The 25,021-nt window shown below is 47.2% G+C and overlaps 1 protein-coding gene across 1 annotated transcript in view; it reads left to right on the top strand.

Annotated features, from left to right (window-relative positions):
- The window catches only part of plxna2 (plexin A2), a 164,475-nt gene that overhangs the window by 11,230 nt on the left and 128,224 nt on the right, over positions 1 to 25,021 (top strand). The window contains 3 exon segments of the mRNA XM_076742075.1: positions 12,954 to 13,033; positions 13,035 to 14,288; positions 18,767 to 18,949. Of these exon segments, the coding sequence (XP_076598190.1) occupies positions 12,954 to 13,033; positions 13,035 to 14,288; positions 18,767 to 18,949 (1,517 nt within the window).

Raw genomic sequence — 25,021 nt, 5'->3', positions numbered from 1 at the left:
CTGCTGTGTTTATGCTGACTCTACCGCGGGCATCAATTTCATCATATCCTCTGCCACGGCGTACTTATCGTAGAGAGGCTTCAGTTACATCTCTCAATTGGATGGAGAGGGGCTGGCTTGCTTGCCGAAACCTCATTTTACTGCTTCGCTAAACCCGTGGCCCAGTATGATCGCTTTTAAAGCAGTCAGGCCACAGAGCCTCTCCCTCATCTATGTGTGCGGTCTGAGGAAAAAGTTAATGCGAGGTAAAAGCCGTCACTGATGAATTCAGATCGCCCGGGTTTGGCACTGGTCGTACTGACCGAGCATGGGAATGCTCTTCTCTTTGATTTATTTTCAGTTATTATTGCTCTGTCTGTTCATGTTCTTTATTGCTCTCTCTTTTTTTTTCTCCTGATATTGCTCTTTCCCTCTCTCCCCTCTTTATTGCTCTTTCTCTCGCGCCTCTCTTTTTGGCTGTCTGTCTTTTTGTTTCTGTCTCTCTCTCTTTTGCACTGTGGGATCTGATCCCAGCCTGCCTCACTTCCTTAACAATGAAACAGATGCTAATTTTAATCATCTTACTAGCAGAGATTAGTCTTTGATCAAACTTAATGCTCAGAAAGCAACTGCTGCATTCAGAGAGCGGCTGTGCTGCTGAATGTGATCTGGTGACTGAGGCAGTGCTGGACACTTAAGAGCTGCTACACTTAAGTCCTTTATACTTGTATGTCTCTTGCCCAGCATTTTACATAATGTGCAGCCAAAGCATTGTAAGAATTACAGTCCATTTCACACTAGAGCTGGATTTAGACAATTCCTGTTATGAATTTCAATGCCCCCCCCCCCCCCCCAAGACCTACTTATGTGCATGCAATTGTGTGTGATTACATCGATGACATGCTTTCCAGAGATCCAAGCCTCCGCTGGGCGCCTATATCAAGATGTAGTACAAGAAGAATACTGACGGACAGTTGTACGAGGCTCAGTGGCCACATATAAAAGATGCTCTCCAGTGTCTGTCTGAAGAATATGGATGGCCAGACTATCTCTGTGTTATACAGCAGAGCAGGGGACAGATTCAGGAGCCCTTGGCCTGTGAAAACGAGTGTGAGGCACTTATTCCCAGGTTCACTGATGCTGTGGACGGGCTGCAGTAGCTCTTCATACAGCTCTGACAGGCTCAGAGCGGCTCTGACAGCCAGGAATCTTGTGCAGTATAAGCGTCGTACATTGTCCTAGCTGTTGCTTCGGCCACCTCTGTCTCATTTCAGGCTGCTTGACTTTCCTTGGTTCACCAAGAAGGCCAGAACCCCAGAGTTACCGCAGGTGTAATGACTGGAGGAAGAGAGGGAGTGCTAAGGGAGGTGGGAGCCAGAAAAAAAAGGGTTTTCTGTATTGCCTAGTCGTTTACGGCCACAAAATATAATCCCAAGAAGTCCATAGGGCCACTTCTATTTCCATCCTGTCCCTGTGACTTTGAACATAATGAGTCCGGGACCTATTCCCCTTCTTATCCTTTGCTTTTCTTTGTGCTTCATCACAGTGGTGGACGGTAATGCTCATACAAACGCTGCCTCCATCTCTTGCGTATTATACAGTACAATACTCAACCTTCACAGCTATATTGAATAACACTGTGCATCGCTATTACTCCACCAACACGCAATATTTCATCGTAGACCTTCTAGGTCACCATGACATTCCCTCCTTCCACCTCCCAACTCCCCACTGCTCGCCCGTCCTGCTGTAAGCAGGTGCGGAGCAGTGTGCCACATGTGTAATAAATGTGCTTCACAGTATTTCGTGCACGCCTGTACTCCAGGGCACATGTTGTGTGCCACTGCGGTGAACACGAGCCTCGCTCTGGATTTTTGCTGAGTTTCAAAAATGTTGCCTGTATTTTTTTTAGAAGTCGAAAAAACGCTGGCCAGAAGTGCATGATTAGGAAGCACTATAACACACACTCAAGTTTTGCTGGATCGATCAAACCAAGATACCAGGAGGAGCTTTTAAAGATGCAAGAAACTAACCCAAAAAAAAGCCAGAAAAAAATGGCTTGTTAACTGTCTGCGGTCGGGAGGAGCCGAGTCCGATAATGGTGGAAATGGTGAAGCATCAGCTACTGTTTTAAATCTATGGTGATAGATGTAAAATAACAGCTACAAGCAACACGACAAACACTTGTTAAATCGGTGTGAACGGTTTTAAGACAGCTGAATGTAAATATCGCACCTGGTCTTATTTTGGGACGATCCACGTCTTCCGTGGCGTTTCACCGGAGCTTTGCGAGTGCTTTACCTAGCAAACAACCGCAATTTAAACGTCAACATTCAGCACCGCGGCACCGAAAGTTTGCTGCTCGGTTAGTCCGCAGGAAAATAAAAGCTACGCACGCTTGAAAAAACAAATCCCGGAGCACTTTGGTAGTGAGGTCATAGACCCAACCGCTAACAAGAAAGTTGTATCCCTCCATACTTTGTCTGCTTTCATTTGTTTTAGCGGGTAGTTTGTTATGTCTGCTGGTTATATCTAATGTTCTGATTTTCCGTTTATACCTTTCTCTCATAATTTCATCTAAGCTAGCAAAACAAGAGCTTTCCTCCACTTCCTGCCCTCCGTCTGAATTTAACATCATGTGACTGCAAACAACCTGTTAGATAACCTTCTGATATGCTTGGCAGTGATTATGACTTCCTAAAGCTTCTGTTGATAGAAAGGTGCTTGATGTGGTGATATGCCTGCTCGGCTCTCAGGACACGGCCTCGCAGGAAACCAGCCAGTGCTGATTTTCCTACGTATCCCGGCCAGCGCTGCATCCTGTGCGCGGTTCACACGGAACAGGCCGGAAGGCATGCATGCGCACTTCAGCACTGATACAGCACGTCAGTCAGTCGGCGAGGCGGCTCGGGCCCATCCCGCTCTGTCCTGGCCTGGTGCGGCCTGGCAGCGGCCGCCGCACCCCAGAGGACGATCAGGTGGATTTTTATACACCCGGCATGCGCGCAGCTGAACTAATGCTTACTGCAGCGCTCACTACTGTTTTATTATTCATATTCATTGCGAGTCCTCCTTGGACTTGCATACAGATGTAGCGTAAGCTTTTCTCCAAGCTGTGGTCTGTGGCAGCAGTTTTGCAACTTTGCTTCTCTGTGTGCTCGACTTAAAGCCTTTCTAGAGTTTTTTAGAAAGCATTCCAAAGCGGTCTGTGCTATTCTTGGATGTCGTTGAGGCCATTGCCCCACTGCCCATGAATTGTTCTTTTAGAGATCACGTAGCCTTCTGGTCACTGAGCCTTCTGAATTCTTTCATTTATGTGTATTTGTTTAAGAAGTATTTGTTTATAGTTATAACATTGTTGGCTGCTTACAATTGTCCTACAACTGTGGCACATATGGGCTTCATTCAGCCTCTTGCTTCCTGTTAAAATAACTGCTGTATACACAGAGGGAGAGATGAGTAGCATTATTGTGTTTCGTGGTGGACTGTCTTCACAGAAAACACTGCATTCTGCTTGCGAGGCATGTATCCTTCTGTGTGAGTAAGCACCCAATTTCCTCGCCACATGCTGTTATTGCCTCTCATCCAAAGGGAGATTGGGCTAAGTAACTAGCCGCAGACTTGATTTTGTGGTGTTTTATCACCTCTGATGAAATTAGCAGGGCCTCTTCCAGGCTGAGGTGGAGAGAGGAGCAGACTGAGAGAGCAGGAGAGAGGCTGAGCCCTTTGCAACTGTGTGATAATGCATCTGTTATATGTGCCTGAGCAGAAAGTGCCTGAAAATAGGCCTTAATGGTCCTCAGATAGTGGATTTGAGAGGCAGGCACCACTATGCTCGGGGCCATTTTCCAAACTGTACACCTGCTTACCACAGTCTAATACTTTATTTTATTGTACTGTGTTTTATTTCCTATATATTATTTTCTACTCCTGTATTTAACTCCACCAGTGTTTTATTCCTTGTGTATTATATTGTCATTTTTTTACACCCATGATTTTTTTACACAGATTATTTACCTGAGTGAAATGTTTCCCACACTGTGTGTAACATCATATACGTTCAGGTCAGTTAACAGTGTGAGCAGACATCATAAACAGTCTTTTCACATGAAGCCTTATCTGTGCGAGTCTTTCGCAGAGGGCGTCTGGTTTTGGTCAGATCTCTGCTGTTTGGCTGTCTTTGACCCTTAATTGAGTTTGGTGAGAAGACGGAGCAGCACACAATGCGAGGACAAGGCAAGATGTTTACACTCTTGCACTCAGTCTGGAGGGAGGAAGAGCAGGTCGGTGGGGTTAGGCAGTTTAGCTCCTCGCAAGTGCTTCCATTGCAATAAGTCACAGTCATGAGTGTGAGATAAGCTAGCCAAGTGTGAGTGTGTGTGTGTCTGGAGCTACTGCTGACCCAGACCAGACTGGGATTGTGAGTGGACTAAGAACTGAACTGGAGCTTGGAACTGGAGGAGCGACTCTGGCGACGGCCGTGCTTCCAGGCCTCCTGTGCGGCAGCGGGGAACCTGTCACAACTGGAAGCCGAGCGTTTGTTTATGCGATCCTGCCTTGTTCAAAATATCAGCGAGGGAACGTGGCTCGCTGTAAACATCATCAACCCGAAGCAGAGAGTCCCAGAGAAAACTGCTGTCCTGGGTGGGCGTGAGGAATTCAATCGGCCACATGCACACACACACTAACCGCAGCTGTACGTCATCAGGAGATCACATGACAGCTGAGCTGACTGTCTCCTGCTTTATCAATACCCTGAACACTGGGGCTTTCACTCTGCACAGTTCATAGTTTTTTCTTTCCGTGCCTGTGCCGTGCACGCTGCCAGCTGCCTGTTCCAGCCTTCAGAGCGAGATCACACACTCTGCTGTCGTGTTAATTGCATTGACAGATAATTGATTTTAGTATGGGTAGAGCTAGAGCCGCCCCAGCAACCAGTCATGGTTACATGTCAGTGTTACATCATAATTCCCATTGTCACTGTTCGGAGTCTGGCGACAGCCCTGGTCCACGGGTGGCGTATCTCATCAAGCAGCACACCGTATACCACTTCACCTGTCCAGCCTATCCCCTTTAAGCCATGTGGCAATCCTCAGTGATTTTTTTTTTTCTTTTTTTTCCACCATGTTTTTGATGGAGGAGCTCACTGGAAGATTGCGTTTCCTGCTGAGTTTTTCAGTGCCTGGGAGTTAGCCAACCCGGAGTGGCCTCATCCTCTCAGCCAGCGTGTGATTACAGAGCTCGGCCGGGCTGTATCACACAGTCCGTCGACGAAACAGTAGCAGGAGAAATTGAAGGGATTACTTTGACTGACAGGATTCCCGTAATTTTTTCCCTCCCCCCCAGTAACTCTTACATAACCAGTCCGGATTTTGGCTGCAGTCTGCTGAGTGAAATAACAGGTCTCATTGTCTAATGAGTAGATATAACATACATTTAGACCAAAATAATAACACTATGTACATCTTTGTTCACCTCCTTTTCTCCACATGGCTCTGCTTCTCCTCATCCCCCCCCCCCCCCCCCCCCCCCCCCCAGTGTGTGCCAGCTAGGCTGTGTAAATTTGCTCCAGATAATAGTGGACGCACCGTGCCAACTTCTGGAGTTGTGGCTGCCGCTGTGGCTGAAACGGCTTGTTACCCAGCTGGAGTAATGGCTGCATGGCTCCCTCTCCTTCCTTCCTTCATTCCTTCCTTCCTTCCTTCCTTCCTCTTTTCCTCCGTCCACCCTGCTCTCTGGGTCCTTTCATCTTTCTCTCACTCACACACTCAAACCAGCTTTTGCGTTGTCCTTCTCGCTCACTTTCACAGGCCGTCGTTCACTGTTTCTGTTCCCTTATCTCAATTTCTCTCTTGCTGTATTTTATTGCTCGCCTTCCCCTTTTCCTCTCCCCTCACCATCCTTCTCCCTCCTCTCAATCCCTCCAGCAGTAGTCGCCTTGGCCACTGAGCCATTCTCCGGCACGACACTGATCCCGATGAGACAAATGATGAAGCGTGGGGGCGGGGGAGTGACTGAACGCTTGCTGGATATGTGTGGCTGCTGAAATGGAAGCCATTTTTTCTCATGTGATCTTCTTCATTAGTCTGCCTCTGTGAACCCGCAGTGTTTCACACACTATGGAACGGGAGCTTAATCTCACACATTTCGCTCACTTGCGGAGCAGTTTGCCGGTGCCTAACTGAGGATTTGGCATGATTATTTGACAGAAGGTTCAGTCCATCGGTGCCTCGTTCTGATTGGGCAACGGCGCACCAAAGGTCAGAGTCCACACTTTGTTTAGCTGAGTGCAGCTGTAGGCAGATAACACCTCTGCAGGGAGAGTCTGCTGATAAAGAAAGCAAATACATCAACACAAACCAGTTCACATAGACACACACTCTGGTAACGCTGGTGCTTGAATACATGCACACACACACACGCACACACACACGCACACACACACGCAGACACAGGCCGTGCTGTGGCCTGCCCTTGTTTGAGTTCATGTCATCTGTGTCTTCTTGGCCCGGCTGCCCTCGCCACGGCTAACCCGCTCGTCGTGTTTTACTCTGCAGCACATTAATGACCTACAGTTTATGTAATCTGATTGCAACAAGGCCAGACGAACCGAGCCAGTCAGTCATTCCATTCCGGTCTACTCCACACAGGACGCACAATTGCCTGCTCGTTCAGACCAGTGACCCTCTGGCTGTCCTTTGCACCTGCTACCTGGTGCACCAGCCAAGTTCTTCAGTGAGCCAAGTCCATTTGTCTGCTTCAACAACTTTTAAATGTGCCTAAAGATTTGGCCGGAAAGAAGCAGCCTCATGTATGAGGAATGTAGCCTTACTAAACCGCCTGGAATTAAATGTAGATGAGGTGAATTCGTTCTTGCATTTCTTGCATATACATATAAGGAGACAAAGTGTAATGTACACCTCACAGAGTGTTGCAATCCAACAAAGCAGGATTGCAGCCTCAGAAATGACCAGTTCGTGTTATTTCAACATAAAACTGATGCGTCTCTGACATAATCTCAACAATGATTTAAATTATAAATTCAAATTCCTTTGCATTGTGGCAAATTCAGATTTTACAAGTGTTCGTGATCTTGAGTGCCGTGCGTCTGTACGTCTCCTGTCTTTAATAATTCATATAAACATGATTCGTTCTCGAATCCACCCGCCACTGGAACACACCACAGGTACTTTACCTTTCATGTTGTGCAACTGCATTCCTCCGCATACGGCTTTCATTATAGCGTGGTATTGACTCTCAAAGTGACAGGTTCGTGCAGCGTCGGCGGCATGCTTCAGGAATAGTTAAAGCCCTCGAAATTGATAAAATCTGTATGGCGTCAATCAAAGAGCCCGATTCAGTCCCAATCTGTATTTGAGCTGAGGTGAGATACCTGATCCTGTGGCCTCCCGTGACATCCCGCTCTGTTTGTTTTCTGTGCCCGCCGAGGATTCCCTCCTCTCTCGCTGAGGCCCTTTACAATTTAGATTTATGGAAATGCCTCCTAATAGAAAGCCGCTTTCACAGGATGACAGACAGCGATGATGAGGCGTACACCGCATAGCTACTGGTAGTGGGACTGCCTGAGAAGATCACACCTCAGGATTCAACCTCCAATTTAATAGGAAAAGTACACGGGGGCTGTTAGTTGTGTCAGCAGAAACAAGGATTGAGGAAAAAAAAGTGGGGTAATTTATGTACGTCTAAGCTGGATGTGCGCCTGAGTGCCGCTGTCTATATGTGTGCGTGCCTTTGATTGGTGGTGTGGATTTGGGCATGTCTGAGCTTGTACAAGAGCATAGGAGTGAATGTGTGCGCGCCCATGTGCTTGGAGGGGGTGGCGGCTGTGGGAGGGGAAACAAAAATCATTAGAATAACAATGACATTGTAATCTCTCTCAGCGGATGTCATAGGTTTTAGGCGTAATGCTACCGTGTGTTCGCTCAAACAGAGTTTGAAGTGTGTGAAGCGGGCAGGGGGCTCAGCAGAGGCAGGGTTAAAGGGGAAGATTAGACACACGTGCCCTTGTTTGCATTCAGGGATAAGCAGCTATGCTGAGACTCGATTATTCCTGTGTCATGATGACATGCCTTTTTTTTTTTTTTGGACGTGTGTCGGGGGTGCTTTAATAATCTTGTGTATGCGTTCGCTGGAGTAATAACTCTGAGAGGCTGAGATGGAATGAAGTGCAGAGACTGCTTTCAATGGGTGCAATTCAGTGAAAGGCAATTGAAGGCCTCCCTGCAGGCCTCTAAACTCAAATGGTCATGAGCAAGTGCACTGATATGGGTCACTAACAAAGATAGCACTAATAAACACTGGATGCAGAGTGCTCTGTTCGAGTGCCCTTAGAGCACATGCTTAATCGTGGACAAGTGCGCATTAATTTACTATGCACCACTAAATTACAGCTCTTTTAGCCGTAGCTCAGAGCCCAGCACATATCCTGTCGAAAGATAAACAAAAACAAACTAGTTTCTAAAAAGGCCATATTAAACATTTGTGCAGTGATGGCTTTAAAGCACCAGCAGTGTTTGCGCCACTCTGATATTACCACACTAATGTCACAAATATTTCCTCTGTAGCACTCGGGTCCATCAGTGTGATGGAATTTTGACTTCACTAAAGGAAATATTAGGCGTAATTGACTCGCTCCAACACCACAGCACAGGAGGCCAGACAGAGAGAAATGACGCTGGAGGTCTTATGGTTTCTCAGGGTGTTATCCTTCTTCTCTGCTGCTGTGTCATTTCCTTGTGGTGGCTGGAAGTATGGATGGATGCAGAAAAGATGTGCTGAGTTTTCCTGGAAGCTGACGGATAGAGCTGGCACCGGAGGAGAGAATCCATTTCCAATTGAGACAAAAGAATGTATAAATATAACTGCAGCTCAACAACTGGAGATGCCAGCGAGTCCTCTCATTATCTATGCTCTTGATAGCAGCAAAGAGAGAAGAGTAATGGACTAACCTCTGCTGCTAATCGCTTTTTTATAGGCTCCTATAGGAGAAGATCTTCCTTTGGGGAAGATTAAACTTTCTGTTTTGACTGCGTAAATGACCACAAACTGAAAAGCTTACCACGCAATGAGCGAAGTCTTTAACACTCTCAGACTTTTCACTTCTCTCGACTTGCTGGTTTGTTGATTTCTGTCCAAGTCGTCTCTTTGATTTATAGCGTATCACTTTTACTTAAGCATTAAGATTTCACGCTTTACATTAATCATTCGGGGAATAACACATTAATCCAAGGCATGAAATTACAATCTCCCATTTCCTTTTCCTATCCGACAACAATGGATTTAGCACCGTAAACGGATTTTGGTTTATGTTCTTTATCTTTGCAATACAATTGCAATAAATATGAATTTAGGAGATCAAGCGAATTTGGCTGCATTGTTAAGAAGCTTAGTATGAGAGGACAAAAAGAAAAAAAAAATCCAAAGGCACCAAAGCGGAGGACCTGCTGCCTGTTCAGAGGTTTTGCTCCTTCTCCAGAGGCCACCTCCTGAAGTCTGTTCTCTCCTGATTCAGCGTGCTGGCTGCTGCGCTGCCCTCAGGCTGTTGTGTCCACAGCCCTCAGTGATGGTTTGCATAGCTTATCATTTCACATTTCCCCACGTCTGGCCTTGCCTATTCTTCCCGCTGCTCTTTAGCATCTTTTCATGAGATAATCGGCCACAACGCAGCTCCCTTTGACCGCGGCTGTGACAGCCACTGCATCTTGCCCAGCGGCTGGGGAAATCACCAGAATTTCAGCACAGGGACCCACAACCAGCCACAGTGACAGAGCACAGGCAGCCAGTGGGACCAGTTTGTTTAACAAGCGCTCAGAAGCAGCCTGGCTGAGTGTGCCAACACAGTGTTTTGTGTGCCTCACTATTCATTATGAATGGAAAGTTTCGCAAAACTGTCTTTTCTCCGAGCCGTGATCACAGCGTGCGTGCGTGCTAGAATATGAGTGCTTTTCAGTCTCTCTTGACTCGGCTTCTTTCTTTGCCTTCCGTGTCTGCCAAAGAGATTGTCAGATGAATGTTAAAATGGAAATCTACTGACAATGACCGTGATATTTTGATTTTTGCTGGCATTTTATATTCTTATGTGATGTAACACTCTGAAGCGGCTGACAGTTTGTCGTCGTGCCAGTCCATCTGTCTTCCCCACTGCAACGACCACAATTGTGATGCATCAACAAACTGAACTTATTTCAGAACTGGGACTTGTTGTATTTGGCGTCGTCTGAGACAGACAGACAGACAACTGTTCTCTGTCTGTAGGAAATATTGCTGATAGTGCAGAGAGCCATGTAGTTCTCACACTGCAGGACTTCCAAAGCTGCTGACTTGTATTTACAATTAAAAGCTGAAAATGCTGCTTTCATTGTGCCTCACCAGTAATTCTCCTCCCGACCAACACAGTCATGCCCTTTCTTCTTCTAGGTCAGTAGGTGACTATGTTTAAGTATGAATCACTCCTGGTTGCATTTATATGTAAATTACCTTCTCGGTAATTCTGACTCCTCGTAAACAAAGGAAAGACATGGCTTTGAACTTAAAAGCACAAGAGGTGATCCTGTGTTGTTCTTATTCTTTACAAGCCCACTCCTCAGCTGCATAGGACAGAGAAGACCCTGTCAAGTCAACAAAGAGGTGGTCATGCAATCATCTTAAACAAAGACTTCATTCCCTGTGTTATGGAAAGCAATATGAATGGATAACCTTTGCGGAGCCTTTTATTTACACCATTCAGTCACTCTCTTTCTCTGCCTCTGCAGCTGTTGCCACAACATGAAGGAGTAATGCATATAGTTCTCCCAACGACCGGGGAAGAAAAGCGAGAAATTAAAAAGAGGAGGGAAAAAAAAAAGATGGATGGGAGTAAATGTTGTATACACATATACGATTAAGGGGTGGGGGTGTAGCAAAAGCTCTAAAGGGCAAAAGGCTGCGGGGCTCAAGCAAAAAGCTGGCTCAGCAGGAGGCTGATTATACCACCAAAGGGATCCACTTTGCACATCTAGCATGTACAAACTCTAACAAAGGAGCACGGCAGCGCTCAGGCAGCTGAAAGCAGGGGTGGGGGTCCGGCCCTCGCTGCATTTTTAGAGGCAATGGCACTTTTATGACCATGCTAATAAAGTGCTTCTGGGACGGAGCACCTCCCACACCTCTGCCTGCGCGCACGCCAAGAACAGCTTGACTGGGCCTTAGGACCTGTGTTTATGGACACATGGATCAATACGCTCCCTAAGGGTCTATATTTAAGTCTGAGCTGAGTAGCGTACCCGTTGATCACAGGGGCAAGGGAGGTACCCCAAGACGGCCATTACCAGATTTGAGGCGAGGTCTATGAAAGGGCAGTCACGGTTCAGAGGGAATCCCAAATCGGCTCTGCAAATCAAACCTGCCTTGAACACAGTCTCCGTAGCGGCCTTGATGTGCACTATCTCTCCCTATAACGCTTTCCTCTCCTATCTTCAGTCGCAAGTGCTTGTTAATTCAAGGCGCAGTCGTTGATTATTCCAGCCACATCTTTCACCCTTGATTCTCTGCGCCCTCACTGCTGGAAATGCAAATCTGGAGCGTGACAAACGATGTAGGGCCGTCTCTGACACGTTCAAGCCCCTGGCGTCCCCATGTCGCTCCCCAGCTTACCTCCTCCAGCTCCGCAGTAATTACCCTTGTTGGATCGCTACGCCTAATCATACTTGATTTTGGGATGCACTGCCATTGTCTCCACTTGTTAGCCCCTCACAGTGCTTGGTTCTGATAGAGTACACTGATAATACTGAGGGAATGAGGCGCGCACAAACACACACATACACACACACATACACATGCTGCATGTTCTGTTGCCTGGTGTTTTTTGAGGGAGTTGTGTACAGATCAAATACAGTGGCTGATTCATTTAAAGATGATTGTTGTGCCGCCAGTGATTAATCCCGCTACGATCTGATCACGTCAGCAGGAGATGAATAGAATGAAAGGATAAGAAAAAAAACAGCCGCAATGTTTAGAAAAGAATAATTAATAGATTCAGATTCTTGTAAAACAGGCGGCTTAAATAGCAGAGAGCAAGGGGAGGGGTGTGTGGAAGTGGCTCCCAATTTGTTCTCACTTTGTTCCAGTAATAAGATCCAGGCCTTCCTTTCCAATGGACGAGATAATTAACTCCTGGGGACAGACTGCACGGAGCTCCGTCTCTTGGTTTATGGCACGTGGAGAGCGATCTCTGCAGCCCAGGCTCAGCATGGTTAAATGCATAAATTGCAGACTTTGCTTGATGTATGTTTTTTCAGATAGATATGGAGAGGGAACAAAAGATAGGGGTGTTGGTGGATGGGTTGTAGAAATGCGAGGGAGGGTGTGAGCGTAGAAATTAAATAAGGAGGCTGAGGGTTTAAAGGGGAAGTGCACAGGGATTTCAGCTGTGTGCTTATGTTTCTGCTGTGATGCTTAATGCTGGATTTTGTCTTGACTGGATTTTAAATTAGTTATTGCTTTGTTTTATTGGTAAACATATAAAAGCAAAATTCAGGCCTTATTTTATGTAATGATTGTATCTGAAATTGTGTTTCAAGTTTCAAGAGCGAGATTTAAAGTTTGAAGAAATGAGCAGCTGAATTGATGCCTGAGTCACTGCTCTCTGTTCTTAGAAACCGTTTGCTCGCTGTGTGACGGCGGTGTGAGTCAGGTCAGGCTAATTTCCGTAACCAGCCTGTCTTTCCTGCATTATCCGGCCGTGTCCACCGACTCCTTTGGAATGTGCACCATAATAGTTTCCTCCCATTGTCTCTTTAAACCTCCACTCCTCTTCTTCACAGCTCATCGCCGTACTGAGGATGAACTTTGACCTTTCCGAGCAGTGAAATCTCTAATGAAGGGCCTTTTCCATTTGGTCACGTGTTTCCTTTGTAGGATGTGTGAGTCATGCTGCGATGTCTAACGTCTCTTCTCTTTCTTGTTTTCTTTTCCAGAAACATGTGAAGACCCTCGCCAACATTTGACCCGCAAGTTAGCCTTCAGCAACGAAAAGGCGAAGGTCTCCTCCCTCCTTCCCCCCCATCCGCTCGTTCTGCTTCCTCTGCAGTTTCCTTGCAGGCCCGTTAAACATGGAGGGCCGGCGGGCTACACGCAGGACTTTATCACCTGGCCCTAAAGTGGGAGCTACAGCTGCTATGCTAAGCCTCTGGCTCCTAGCGATCCCCGCCTTGTGCAGTGGGCAGACATTCACTAGTTTCCACCCTGAACGTCGGGACTGGGTCTTCAACCACCTGACGGTTCACCAAACCACAGGGGCATTGTATATCGGAGCTGTCAACCGTGTGTACAAGCTCTCAGGCAACCTGACCCTCCTTGTCTCCCACGATACAGGCCCAGAGGATGACAACAAGGCCTGCTACCCCCCTCTGATTGTCCAGCCCTGTTCTGAGCCCCTCGTCTCCACCAACAATGTCAACAAGCTTCTCCTCATTGATTATTCCCAGAATCGGTTGCTGGCCTGTGGCAGCCTCTACCAGGGGGTCTGTAAACTCCTCAGATTGGATGACCTCTTTATCTTAGTGGAGCCCTCCCACAAGAAAGAGCACTACCTCTCCAGTGTCAACCAGACTGGGACCATGTATGGGGTCATTGTGCCTTCGCAGGGCCAGGATGGCACCCTGTTTATTGGCACAGCAGTAGATGGAAAGCAGGACTACTTTCCTACCATCTCCAGTCGAAAGCTGCCCCGTGACCCAGAGTCATCTGCTATGCTTGACTATGAGTTGCACACTGACTTTGTGTCCTCCCTCATCAAGATACCGTCAGACACTCTGGCTCTTGTGTCCCACTTTGACATCTACTATGTTTACGGCTTTGCCAGTGGCAGCTTTGTTTACTTCCTGACGGTCCAGCCAGAGACTCCAGAGAACAGCATGTCATCCAGCGGATCCACCAGCGACCTCTTCTACACCTCTCGCATCGTCCGCCTCTGCAAAGACGATCGCAAGTTTCACTCCTACGTCTCTCTCCCTGTTGGCTGTGTGAAGAACGGCGTCGAGTACCGGCTCCTGCAGGCCGCCTACCTCGGCAAGCCGGGCCGCGTTCTCGCCGCCTCGCTCAACATCAGCGCCCAAGACGATGTGCTTTTCACCATCTTCTCTAAGGGCCAGAAGCAGTTCCATCGCCCTCCAGATGACTCAGCTCTCTGCGTGTTCACCATCCGAGACATCAATGCACGAATCAAAGAGCGTCTGCAGTCCTGCTACCAGGGAGAGGGAAACCTGGAGCTCAACTGGCTGCTCGGGAAGGACGTGCAGTGCACCAAAGCAGTGAGTTGACGCTGATGCTCATGCATGCACACATACTCTACACAGCATGCACTTACTTACAGTATGGAAATGATTATGACTGAAATATGACTTTTCCATGTGGTGACAGTGTGGTTGAATTAAGTTATTGTACACAACAATCAGCCTTCCAAAGCTGCTCTTATCGGGAAATGTAAATTATTATTTCCACAGCTCAGTCTTGCACATGTGTAGATGCTTTAAGGTGAAGCAGGATCTCAGTGATAAGCTGCTGTAATCAGCCCTCGACTAATGAAGGGACAACACAACCATTTATTCACTGCACATGTTAATAGTCAGATTTCTTCAACGGTCCAGCGTCGACATCTTGTCTCCTTCCCTAAAATAAGATAGTAAACAGTGCGGGAATGACCAAAGCTTCCCAGTGAGCCTAGAAACCACAACGGCCTAAGTTTTGAGTGTGTGTGCTGGAATGAAAATAAATGCAGGCATCATCAGGGAATGCTTTTGACTGGCTCGCATCGCATACGCTCAGTTATCGAGTGATTCCCACACAACACGGAATTATGTCAAATTGTTTTGCAGCTCTGATATCAGGGAACATCCCACTTTCAAGTATAGTTCAGTGAGAGATATTAATAAATTAGAGACCATCCATCAAAGCGATAATATTCTCCTCCAGCACAATACAAATAAACACACTCTCCCCTTCTGCAGCGGCAGAAAGCAGACGGGGCGGGCTCAAGTTCCTCTCCTTCTGATGCTGCTGTAGATCACATGTGGGTCTATTCCTTCTGAAATCCCCAATTATGCTATAATACAAGGCCATGTGTCTGCTACATGTTGTCAAGTAGAATTAAGTTTCTTGATTTTCCCTCGTTCCCAGGAGGATACAGTCCTCTGTGCTTTCATTCTGTAATTGCTAATAGGAATTTAAGAATATTAAGAATTAATGACTAGCTAAGTGTATGACTCGTCAGTTACAGTGTGTGTGTGTGAGAGAGTGAGTGTGCATGTATGTAGGAAAGGCGTGTGAATGCTGAGCGTATATGTGTGTGTGTGTGTGTGTGTGTGTGTGTGTGTATCCTGGAGCTGTGGTGTAGGTCTTAATGTATTTTTAGGAATTAATGATATCCCCAGCCTCACAATGATGAGAGCCACTGATCAGCTTCCTTTGTTGCTAATCCCCCCAGGTCACTCAATTGACCACTCTTATTAAAATCAGTAAATTCCCTATTAGCACAATGTCAGAGGTGATTGTCAGGAGAAGGGAGACATTATCTGGAGCTAGCGCTGTTGGGTTTTATTAGCTCCACTGAGAAGGCGGGAGGCGAGGTTGGAAGAAGGAGAGTAGGCGGAAGAAGGAGAAACGGTGGTGACAGTCCTGAGGTTGGGAGGCTTTCTATCTGCGGGAGCTCAAATTAGAACCTTTTCCCAGTTTCCTCAGACGAATCCCCAATCATCTCAGCGTGCTCTGAAGGGTGCCTGCCATTACCTGCAAAGCTGCACCTCCCACTCCATTCTCCAGGCATGCACTGCCAATAACGTTCAGCTCTCCTTTCACGTTACACACCAAGGATGCACGAGCTTTGTGTGTGTAGCCGCAGAGATAAGAAGATGTAAAATACACTCCTTAAGACCGTGTCCTCATGCCCATTGAGCAGCCAATAAATCCATAGTGTAATATGGATTATGCAGATAGATGTCAATGGATGAGGAACTCTTAAAGCCTAAACAAATTACATTAAACAGCCGGATATGTCAGCCATGCTAACATTGGCTGCTGGCTGTTAAATCCCAAGCAGTGCGGCTGCCTTTAAGTGCGCATATGTTCCTCGTCTTGTTTTCATAAATGAATATGCTCCCAAGTCTCCGTGTGCTGTATTTTTAGAGCGCCCATGTCTGGGCTCCGTCAAAATATGAGGTGAATCAAGGTTAGACCAACCTGAGAGGCTGTCATTTTTGTTAGCAGTTAACTGTACCTCGCTTGGTTTCGGAGTAAATTACACATGCAGCCCCAGCGCCTTTCGTCTGGTCCATTGCTAACAGTAGGTAGCCAGTGAGCTCAAAGCGGAGAACCTTAATTATACCCCCAGCTCGCGTTCCCTTCTTGCAAACATTTCACTGTGTGTGTACACTAACATGCAGGCCAAGGCTAAGGCTGAGAATGGAGCTGAGGCTGAGCCAGGGGATTCAGACACAGCAGCCAATCAAAGATTTATCACCCAGCCGTCCAGCCTCCTGCCATCTGGAGATTCACACCATCTCTGTAGTCACTCCCAAAGAGGAGAGCCATGATGGGATTCTTTCTGTATCAGACTGTCTGTGTGTGTCTCTCTCAGACTAACACTATCATCCTGTCAGGCCCCAAGAAAACAGGCCCCGCTGACTAATTAACCGCTCGTGAGAGCAAAGGGGAGCTAGCATTGAAACGCTGATATACCCTTGGGATGGAAGCCCGAGAGCAGATATCCTGTCATATCGAATTCATCCTTCCTTCAAACTTCACACTGATTGGATCAATTTATGTTACTGTTTAACAAGATTATGTAGTCGGCCGCTGAAGCAGACCAGGGTAACAACTGTTTTTCAGCCCAGATTAAATATCATACTGTATTGTGAGTTACTCGATAAGGATTAATCACACAGGGTTAGTCTATTTTTGTCTCTCCACAGCTCTGCTAAAGATAACCAATGTAATTTGTGCCACGTGAAACAGACTGAGACGTGGCAAATCTACATTTCTGCACGAGATTTGTGATAAGGCGGGGGAAAACCAAAAAAAGAAAAAAAAATCTGCAACAAGGTGCAGAAGAAAACTCAACCACATGGAGTCCAGAGGGACTCGGCTTGGCTGCCAAGTCTGCTGAGCATGCATCATCTAAACAATCTAGAAATAATCAGAACCAAGTGCTCTGGAGCTCAACAGACCATATGTGAAGAAACTGCATGCGTTTGAGGGAGCAGCTATTGATAAGCCACAGTCTGGAAGTCACGGCTGTTTCTCAAGATAGCTGCTGGCTTTCCCATCTGATTCATTCTGTGTATCCGTGTCTAACCAGCATGTTTAAAACAAGCATTCGGCAGTTATATAAACGGCACATTTGACTTTGAATCGTAAGAGAAAAGAATAACGTAAGCCCACCTGATTTTTCTGCTTTGAATACTGCAGTGGAGTACCCCATAGCACTCTGTGCTATTTTGGGCAGAGGAACATAAAGTGGAGGGCGTGACTATAAAAGTGGAGGCGATTATTCCCCGTCAGCATTATTGCTTTTACTCTGCTCATGAAAACCTGCGTTGTACCGAAGGGTTTTACAGCCACGGTGTGTAGTGAGAGGCTGAGCTGCCTCCCAGAGAGGGAAATGTCACTCAACGTAGTCTGCTTGTACCGTTCTGACAGGGACGAAGACAGAGACGGAGACAGACGAGAGATAGATATGGTGACAGAGAGAGAATTAATGAGCAGAAGAGAGGGGCGTGGAGATGCACACACACACACACACACACACACACACACACACACACACACACACACACACATATATATTTTCAGAGGGAGAATAAGAGCTTGTGAGCCGGATGTATACATGGGAGGAGCGCTGGGTCTCAGCCTGCCTGGCCATCTCACTTACTCCACATGGCACTTTGAGGCCACTGCCACTCAGCCTGTGTCAGCTGACCTGATTCAACACCAGACGGACCACTGTCTCGCCCCTCATCCACCACCTCCTCCTCGATAGACTACAGGATGGAGTCGAGCCTTCGCTCTGAGCAAACCTTGTAAGATGCACGGCGTCATCACGCCCGGATTTTCTGAAGAAGTCAAGTCAAGCTTAATGAGACTTTATGGTGGTGATTATTTTCTAATGAGTGGGTAAATACAGTTGGTGTCGCGCAGTTATCATGCGGTGTGTTTGCCGGTGCACATAGTTATCATGCAGCATGTGTCTTCCTGCAGAGGTGTGATGATAGGCCAGGGTAATGAGCCACGGTGAGAGCAAGGTGGAGCTCAGTCAGGCGGAGCTGAAACATGTCTGCCAAGTGGAACAGAAAGGCAAACGTTTGTCTGGCTGGGAGACTCGACCGCACACCTCCACCTCACTCGACCTCCCTCCCTCCCTCCCTCTCTCAGGCTCACCTCTCTCGCCCCTTGATTTCCGTCTCAGACACTCTCTGACACGGCCACTATTTCTGCAACTTTGACCATCGCTCTCTCCTTCTGTCTCACTCTGTCACCTTCATCTTTCCTCCTTACTGAGCTGTCTTCTTTTATAATACTCAGCCTCTCCGCTCTCCTAATGTCTTATTCTCCGAGTCTGTCTCTCCTCTGAGGTATTTTTGTCTTTCCTCCTCATACAGTACATTTCATGTCAGGGATTTCTATGTTTAATGTGACACATTTGTCTCACTTTTTTCCTTTTAGTGCTTTTTTTGCGTTTCAGCTTTGTTTTTTGTTTTTTCATACTTCATGCTTGTCTTCTTCTCTCTGTTTGTAGCCGGTGCCCATTGACGACTCCTTCTGCGGTCTGGACATCAACCAGCCACTTGGCGGTTCTCAGCTGGTGACCGGTCACACTCTCTACACTGAGACTCGGGACCGCATGACTTCTGTCACCTCCTACGTCTACAATGGCTACTGTGTGGCCTTTGTGGGCACCAAGAGTGGACGTCTGAAGAAGGTGCGTACCACTCCTTTCCTCTTCCCACCCAGCAGTTGAAGGCCTGTTGCTGGAGGTTTTTGCTCACTTCCTCACAGCGCTACATAAGGACTCAGGCTGTCCAGTGGTCCACGGGGTACAGACACTGTGAAGTGGTCCTATTTCCGTGCAGATGGATCATAGTCACAGGGAAACTTATCTCCTCAATATTTAATGCCTGCTGTCAAAGCGTCAGAGAGAGGTAATGGCGGCGGTTAGCTCACTGTAGTGGTCATTACCAGTTCCTGTTAAGTGAGCTCCAGTGTCGCAGCGTTGAGTAACCTGCACTGGCCCATTAATTTTAATAGGCACCTTTCTGCCTGTGGCCCACTGAGAGGCAAAAGACAGAGCCGGCCCATGCAATAAACCTCCTGGTCTTGGTGAGAGAACACAGACACTGCAGAGGGTTAAGGGCTGCTGGCCAGTTAATAATGACAGATTTCACAGCCCAGCCACAGGAAACAAGGTAGTAGATGAGATTTCTCTCTGACAGGATTGAATAGTGTGGAAAGTGAGTGCTATGCTCTGGGTTGGGCTGATATGAGGAGTGAGACTGTCAATCAGAAGTGATTTAGACCAGCTGTTGCAGTGTCTTAGGCTCTGTCATCACCCCAGCCGATGGACTGCGTGTCAAATGTTAAAATGTTAATGTTTGAAGGTCGATAGTATGTGTTTGTGTGGGTGCATTGTGTCACAATATCTGTTTGTCCTGCATACTGATTCCTCTTTCTAGACTACATATAGACAGCTGGTTGAAGGATTTGTCAGTATTCACTTGGCTCCTCGTCGCACGCTGCCGCCTGTTTGAGTGACAGCAGGAGTGTGTCACAGGGCCATAACTGGCTCATGCAGTAGTCCCTCCCCCTACTAACAGCTGCATGAAGCTCAGTGGAAGATATTGAAGCGAAAGAGAGAGTTGCTAAAACCAATTTGATACCTCTTTTGGCAAATTCTTTGTTATTTCAAGCCTGGCAATGCCACGCAAATTCTGTTGGCATGGGTTATTTTGGTCCCCATCTATTCATAATTAAATCAATACACCAATCAAGCTGTGGCGGAGAGAATATTCATTCGATGTAATCCCCTGTTTGAGCTGTTTAATAATTTAGCACCTTTTTCTACTTGGTTAAATTAGATGAGACAGAAAAGAGTGTTTCCCCCACTGTGTTGCTGTTGCTCGCATATTGTGTTTATCTCCCCGCTTCCTTCCACACTCTCGTCTGTAGCTGCCGCCTGCCTTCAATCCATGCAAAATAGCCTTGCGTGCTGCTCTGTACTTAGGCTCGCTCCTCAGAGGGGCATGACTGTAACCACAGTAACGCCAACATGGAGGAGGAATTAGCCAGGATATGAGAAGGGCACCTAGAGAATGGGCACCACGGTCTAGTGGCCAGAGCAGAGAAACCTCGCGGAGCAGTCAACCGCAGAGACTGAGCCTCATGACAACAGGATAAGGGAAAAGCACAAAGAGAGCACATTAGCAAACATATCATCTAATGTGTTGTGATCCTAATTATTATCATCCTGTCGCTAAGAGGCAGCCATTAAATGCAGCAGGTTTAGCTTCTGATAGAAGAACTCGGGATACCTTGATAATACTCAGCAGTAGATGAGCAGTAGTCCTCAACATTGTGCGTTCTGAAGTTCTGAGAGAGTAATGAAACACTGACTATTTCTATCAGCGTGGAGCACAAAACTACAACTGCACACTATTCCAAGTGCAAGTTCCCACCTCCGTTTCTGCACTTTAGCTGAACCCGATTTGTTTGAAATGGCGTGATCATGCAAGGCGCCGCCACCACTGTGCAAAACATTTGCATGCAGGTACGTTATTGGACAAGGACCAGTCGTGATTTGCATGCAGGCACATGATTCAACGTGCACAAACTGTCCACCTAATGTGCATGAAAGAAGAGAATGGCCACAGTTAGCCTACCCACTGTAGCAGCCTGCGCCAGCGTAGAAAAAGAAAGCATTACTTTTTTAATAGGTAATGAATAATCAATAATGTTGGATGACAGTAGTGGTTGGAGGAGGACTGCTTTGCCTGCTCTCATTGTTAAGGTGTCTGCCTGCGTTTCAGTGTGTCTGAAATATGCATGTGTTTACATTGAGGGTGTCATCCGTTCACTCCCTCAGGTGTCACGGGGAGGGCAGAGGGATAAGGTGACCTGATGAGCCCTGGCTGCAGCTCCTCTGCAGAAGGTCGATAAGCTGCTAGTTGTGTGAAACACACAGATGCTGCAGGCTTCTTTCAGATCCGAGCAAGGCGCAGCTATAGGGTGACAAGATGCTTTGCTGGTGATACAGTTCTATAACTTTACCTCTTTCATGCAACCGAAAGAGACAGGCAGACGGGGGAACGGGAGGAGTGTGGTGTGCGAGAGTGCATTTCTGTGAGCAGAAAAAGTAAGAAAAAGAAGAGCAGGAAGAGGCAGAGATAGAAGAAGAAGAAGGAGGAAGGTACTGGGGGAGGGAGGAAGAGACCGTTGAAATGTGAATTTAGTGCCGCCAAAGAAACCAGGGCTGCACCGCTGCCTGTAATTGGATTGGCTCCCTTCCCAAAGAATCCCCCCTCCCCTGCCCTCCATCTCCCGCTTCCCCATTCAATCCTGCTCCCCCCACCGCCGCCACCACCCTCTCACTCTCCCTGCAGACCAGCTCCTGTATATGCTGCTGTTTCGCGAGCTTTGCTGGAGCACGGCAAAGCAGGAGGGATAGTGTTGGCGGATACGGCTGCCTGTGGCCGGCTTTTGCAGGGGATTGATTGAGTAAGAGGGGTTAAGAGGGTGGGGGAGTAAGCAGACACTAAGGTAAAGAGAATGCATATATAGTGGGAACAACAGCACTACAGTTGTGAGCCTCATGTAGCATATGAGCACTCATATGCTGTGATCATGTGTGCAGGGTGTGAAATGCTTACATTTTAAAAACAAATCCGTGGTTCGTGCAGGCGGAGTATCCTCAGTCCCCACCAGAGTGAAACCTGCTCTCATACAAGAGTTACGTGATAAATGTGTAGCCTGAGTGTCATTCAGAATCTGGCTGTGGACTTCTGGGTGGCACCCCTGGAGGCGGTGATTGATTGTGGAGGGCAGCAGATGTTCACCTCAGCAGAAAGCTGCTCGGGGTAATCAATATCCCCGGCCTTTTTCTGAGCTACAGTGAAACCAGTTCCAGTCAGGACCAAAACTAGACCTTTAGTCCACTAACGCCAGAAATGTTCCAGTGAGCTTGTAGTCTCGCCATGACTTAATGTCCCATTTAAATTCTAGACTTACATTTACATTAATACTCACCAGGCTGTATAGTGGTATTATACTCACCCGGCTCCATCATCTGTGTTATCACTCTCATGTACCCGGAGACCAAAAGACTGCTACAGGGCTCCGTGGGTCAAATTATAGAGATAGGCAATCTGCTATGCAGTTTATTCTGGATACACATTACCCAAGAATTGCATCATCTGAATTGGAATTGGCTGTGTGTGGTTCACTTTGTGCTTAAGCACAGATATATGTCCCTCACGGGGACTGGGATTGGCGGGAAGCAACAACGGCATTAAGGAGGAGAAGAGCTGCGGGGAGCACTGCCTTTGATATAGACGGAGATGGAGGGCACGGCCGCACGTGTAAAATTGGATGTTGAAAGACATCCCGGCAGTAGATGAATGTTTGGTGGGTTCAAGCCAGCTCAGCAGAGGCACATCCAGGATTCCCCAGTTAATCAGAGTCAACTCGCAGACAGTGAGGATGAACATCCTCCATCCCAGCTCTGCCATACGGAGAGCTGTTGAACTGGAGACCAAAGGGATCTGTTCTCAGATGGGATCCTCTCCTGTGCTCTACATTCAACACAGTTACTGGGTCTATATAGGATAACGAATGCATTTATAAAATATGTAACTGAGTGATGCAAACTTGACATGAAAACGTATCTCTGTTATAAAAAGAGCCATTTTTCTGTCGTTTTAGGCTTGTATTTCCTCAATATTTTGACTCGCACTTTGTTTTCTTTATTCAAACACCACAAGTGATGGTGGTGGATGTGAGTGTTGAACAAACGTCAGGGGTTGATCAGCGGTGGCGTGTATCAGCAGTAAACCATGGATGACAAAAAATGTCTTCCGGCTCTTGATCATGTGCCGCTTTCGGCCTAATTAATTCTTCTCATCATGCCCTGATGAATAATCGGGAATTGGTTTGGATGATGGCCCTGGCAGCTGAAGGGGGCGACTTGAAAGGGTGGTTCAGGTGTTGAACTGGACAAGTCCTGTTGAACTGGTTAACGGAGCAGAGGGCGCGTGGCGGACTCACCTGGCTCACACAGTGCTGTGTGTTGTGTCGACAGTGCTGGAGTGTCGCTGAGGGTAGCAGCTGATCATAGGCCATGAAGTGTCGGGAACTTGAAAGGCTTGTAAATGCGGGCAGCTGCTCCTACAGGGCCCTGGTGGACAAGTGGTCAGCCCCCCCCCCCCCCTCCAGCCCCTCTGTCACCGCTCTGTGCTGCGTTCACCCCCCACGAGCCTCAGAGAGTTGGTCCTCGGATTGGTCGCCCTCAGAGGGAATGTGATCTGAGAGCTTTGCCGCTCTGTTGCCTGTCAGCCCAGAGGGTGCTCACCTGCTCGACTTGTTCAGACCCAGCTTTGGTGCCATCAGGCTCGAACCTGGCCTGGATATTCATGTGGAAGGCGACGGATCAGTTTAGCAGATTTTTTTATCACTCCAGATTATTTGCTGTAGCCCACCTGGTAATGGAGGAGGGAACTGGGATTGAGAGGAAGGAAGAAGAGGAGGAGAGAGGACGGCGGGCGGGAAAGGACAGAGATGGAGAGACACAATGATAGACAGATGAGAGAGGGAGAGAGACAGAGGGAGAGAGGCTGCAACTAGAATCAAGGATGATGGAGCCTATCTTGTTTTCCCCGGAGTACAAATTACTCTGACAACAGAACTGAGGGGTCCTGTCAACTGCATCCCCTAAACCACACACACACACACACGCACACATGATATATGAAGTATGATATGAACATGAACCCAGCTCACTTGACGTTATTGACAACTTTCGGTTGCTCTTTCCAGTTTGGCCATGTGCAAATCAACAGCCCAAAAGCGCAAAGAATGAATGGTTTTAATGGCTTTATTAAACATCTCCATTGTCGCCGCATGACTTGCATTAACCCTGAGCTGACATGAAAAGAAATACAATTACAAGTGAAAAGCGTTGTCGCAAATGCCACCAGGTGGAATTTGTTTCCAATCATCGTATTCACAAATTGTTATTTCTCACTGAATGCCTTCTCTAATAAGCATTGCATCACTTTGTTTCAGACTGAATGGTGTGGTCCAATTAATCCCACACAGAACCAATGATTGCATCCTTTTGTTAAAGCATTGTCTTTGGTTTGTCTGTCTTGTTTGTTTAAAATTAAATGAAAGCTATACACCTGTTTAGGAGGCGGGCAGCTGACATGTACAACTTAGCAAAATGGCAAGTGGCACGGAGGCACGAGGAGCGTTTCAGTTGGAGTGACAGCTGCCAACATGTGTCCATTACAGCCGTCTTCAGGGCTTTCCCTGCTCCATTGCCTGCAATCTTTTTAATCACGTTAAACTAAATTACACAGCCTCGCTTCGCCCAGCGGCAAACAGCTGGGAGCCAAGCAGAGCCTGCAGAAAGTACTTCTGTGAGTAGAAGAGCATTTTTCCTCCCAACACAACCCGCAGCACTTTTTCTGAAGCGGGCGTCCCACACTAAAGCCTGCACTGTTTGCAAAGAGGGAAACTGTATTTTCTGTCATAACCTGGACCTCAGGGTGTTTGTGGATGCTCACAGAGAGACTGTCAGTCGTCCTTCTAGCCTCTGCAGAAAGAGGATGACCAATAGATATAATCTCAGATCTGTGAAGAGCTTTACAAAGGCCTTTTTTCTGCTTTGTGGGGAATACCCTCTGATCAGCAGGTGGTCTGAACTCCAGTGAATAACCGTGAAGACCTTCAGCACCGCCTGAACCTTCAAGTCCTCGTCTTATCTGCACAAACAATTTTCATA

The sequence above is a fragment of the Chaetodon auriga genome, chromosome 10 (genome assembly GCF_051107435.1).
Source record: "Chaetodon auriga isolate fChaAug3 chromosome 10, fChaAug3.hap1, whole genome shotgun sequence".
Classification (NCBI taxonomy): Eukaryota; Metazoa; Chordata; class Actinopteri; order Chaetodontiformes; family Chaetodontidae; genus Chaetodon; species Chaetodon auriga.
This window is presented reverse-complemented; position numbering and strand designations above follow the sequence as displayed.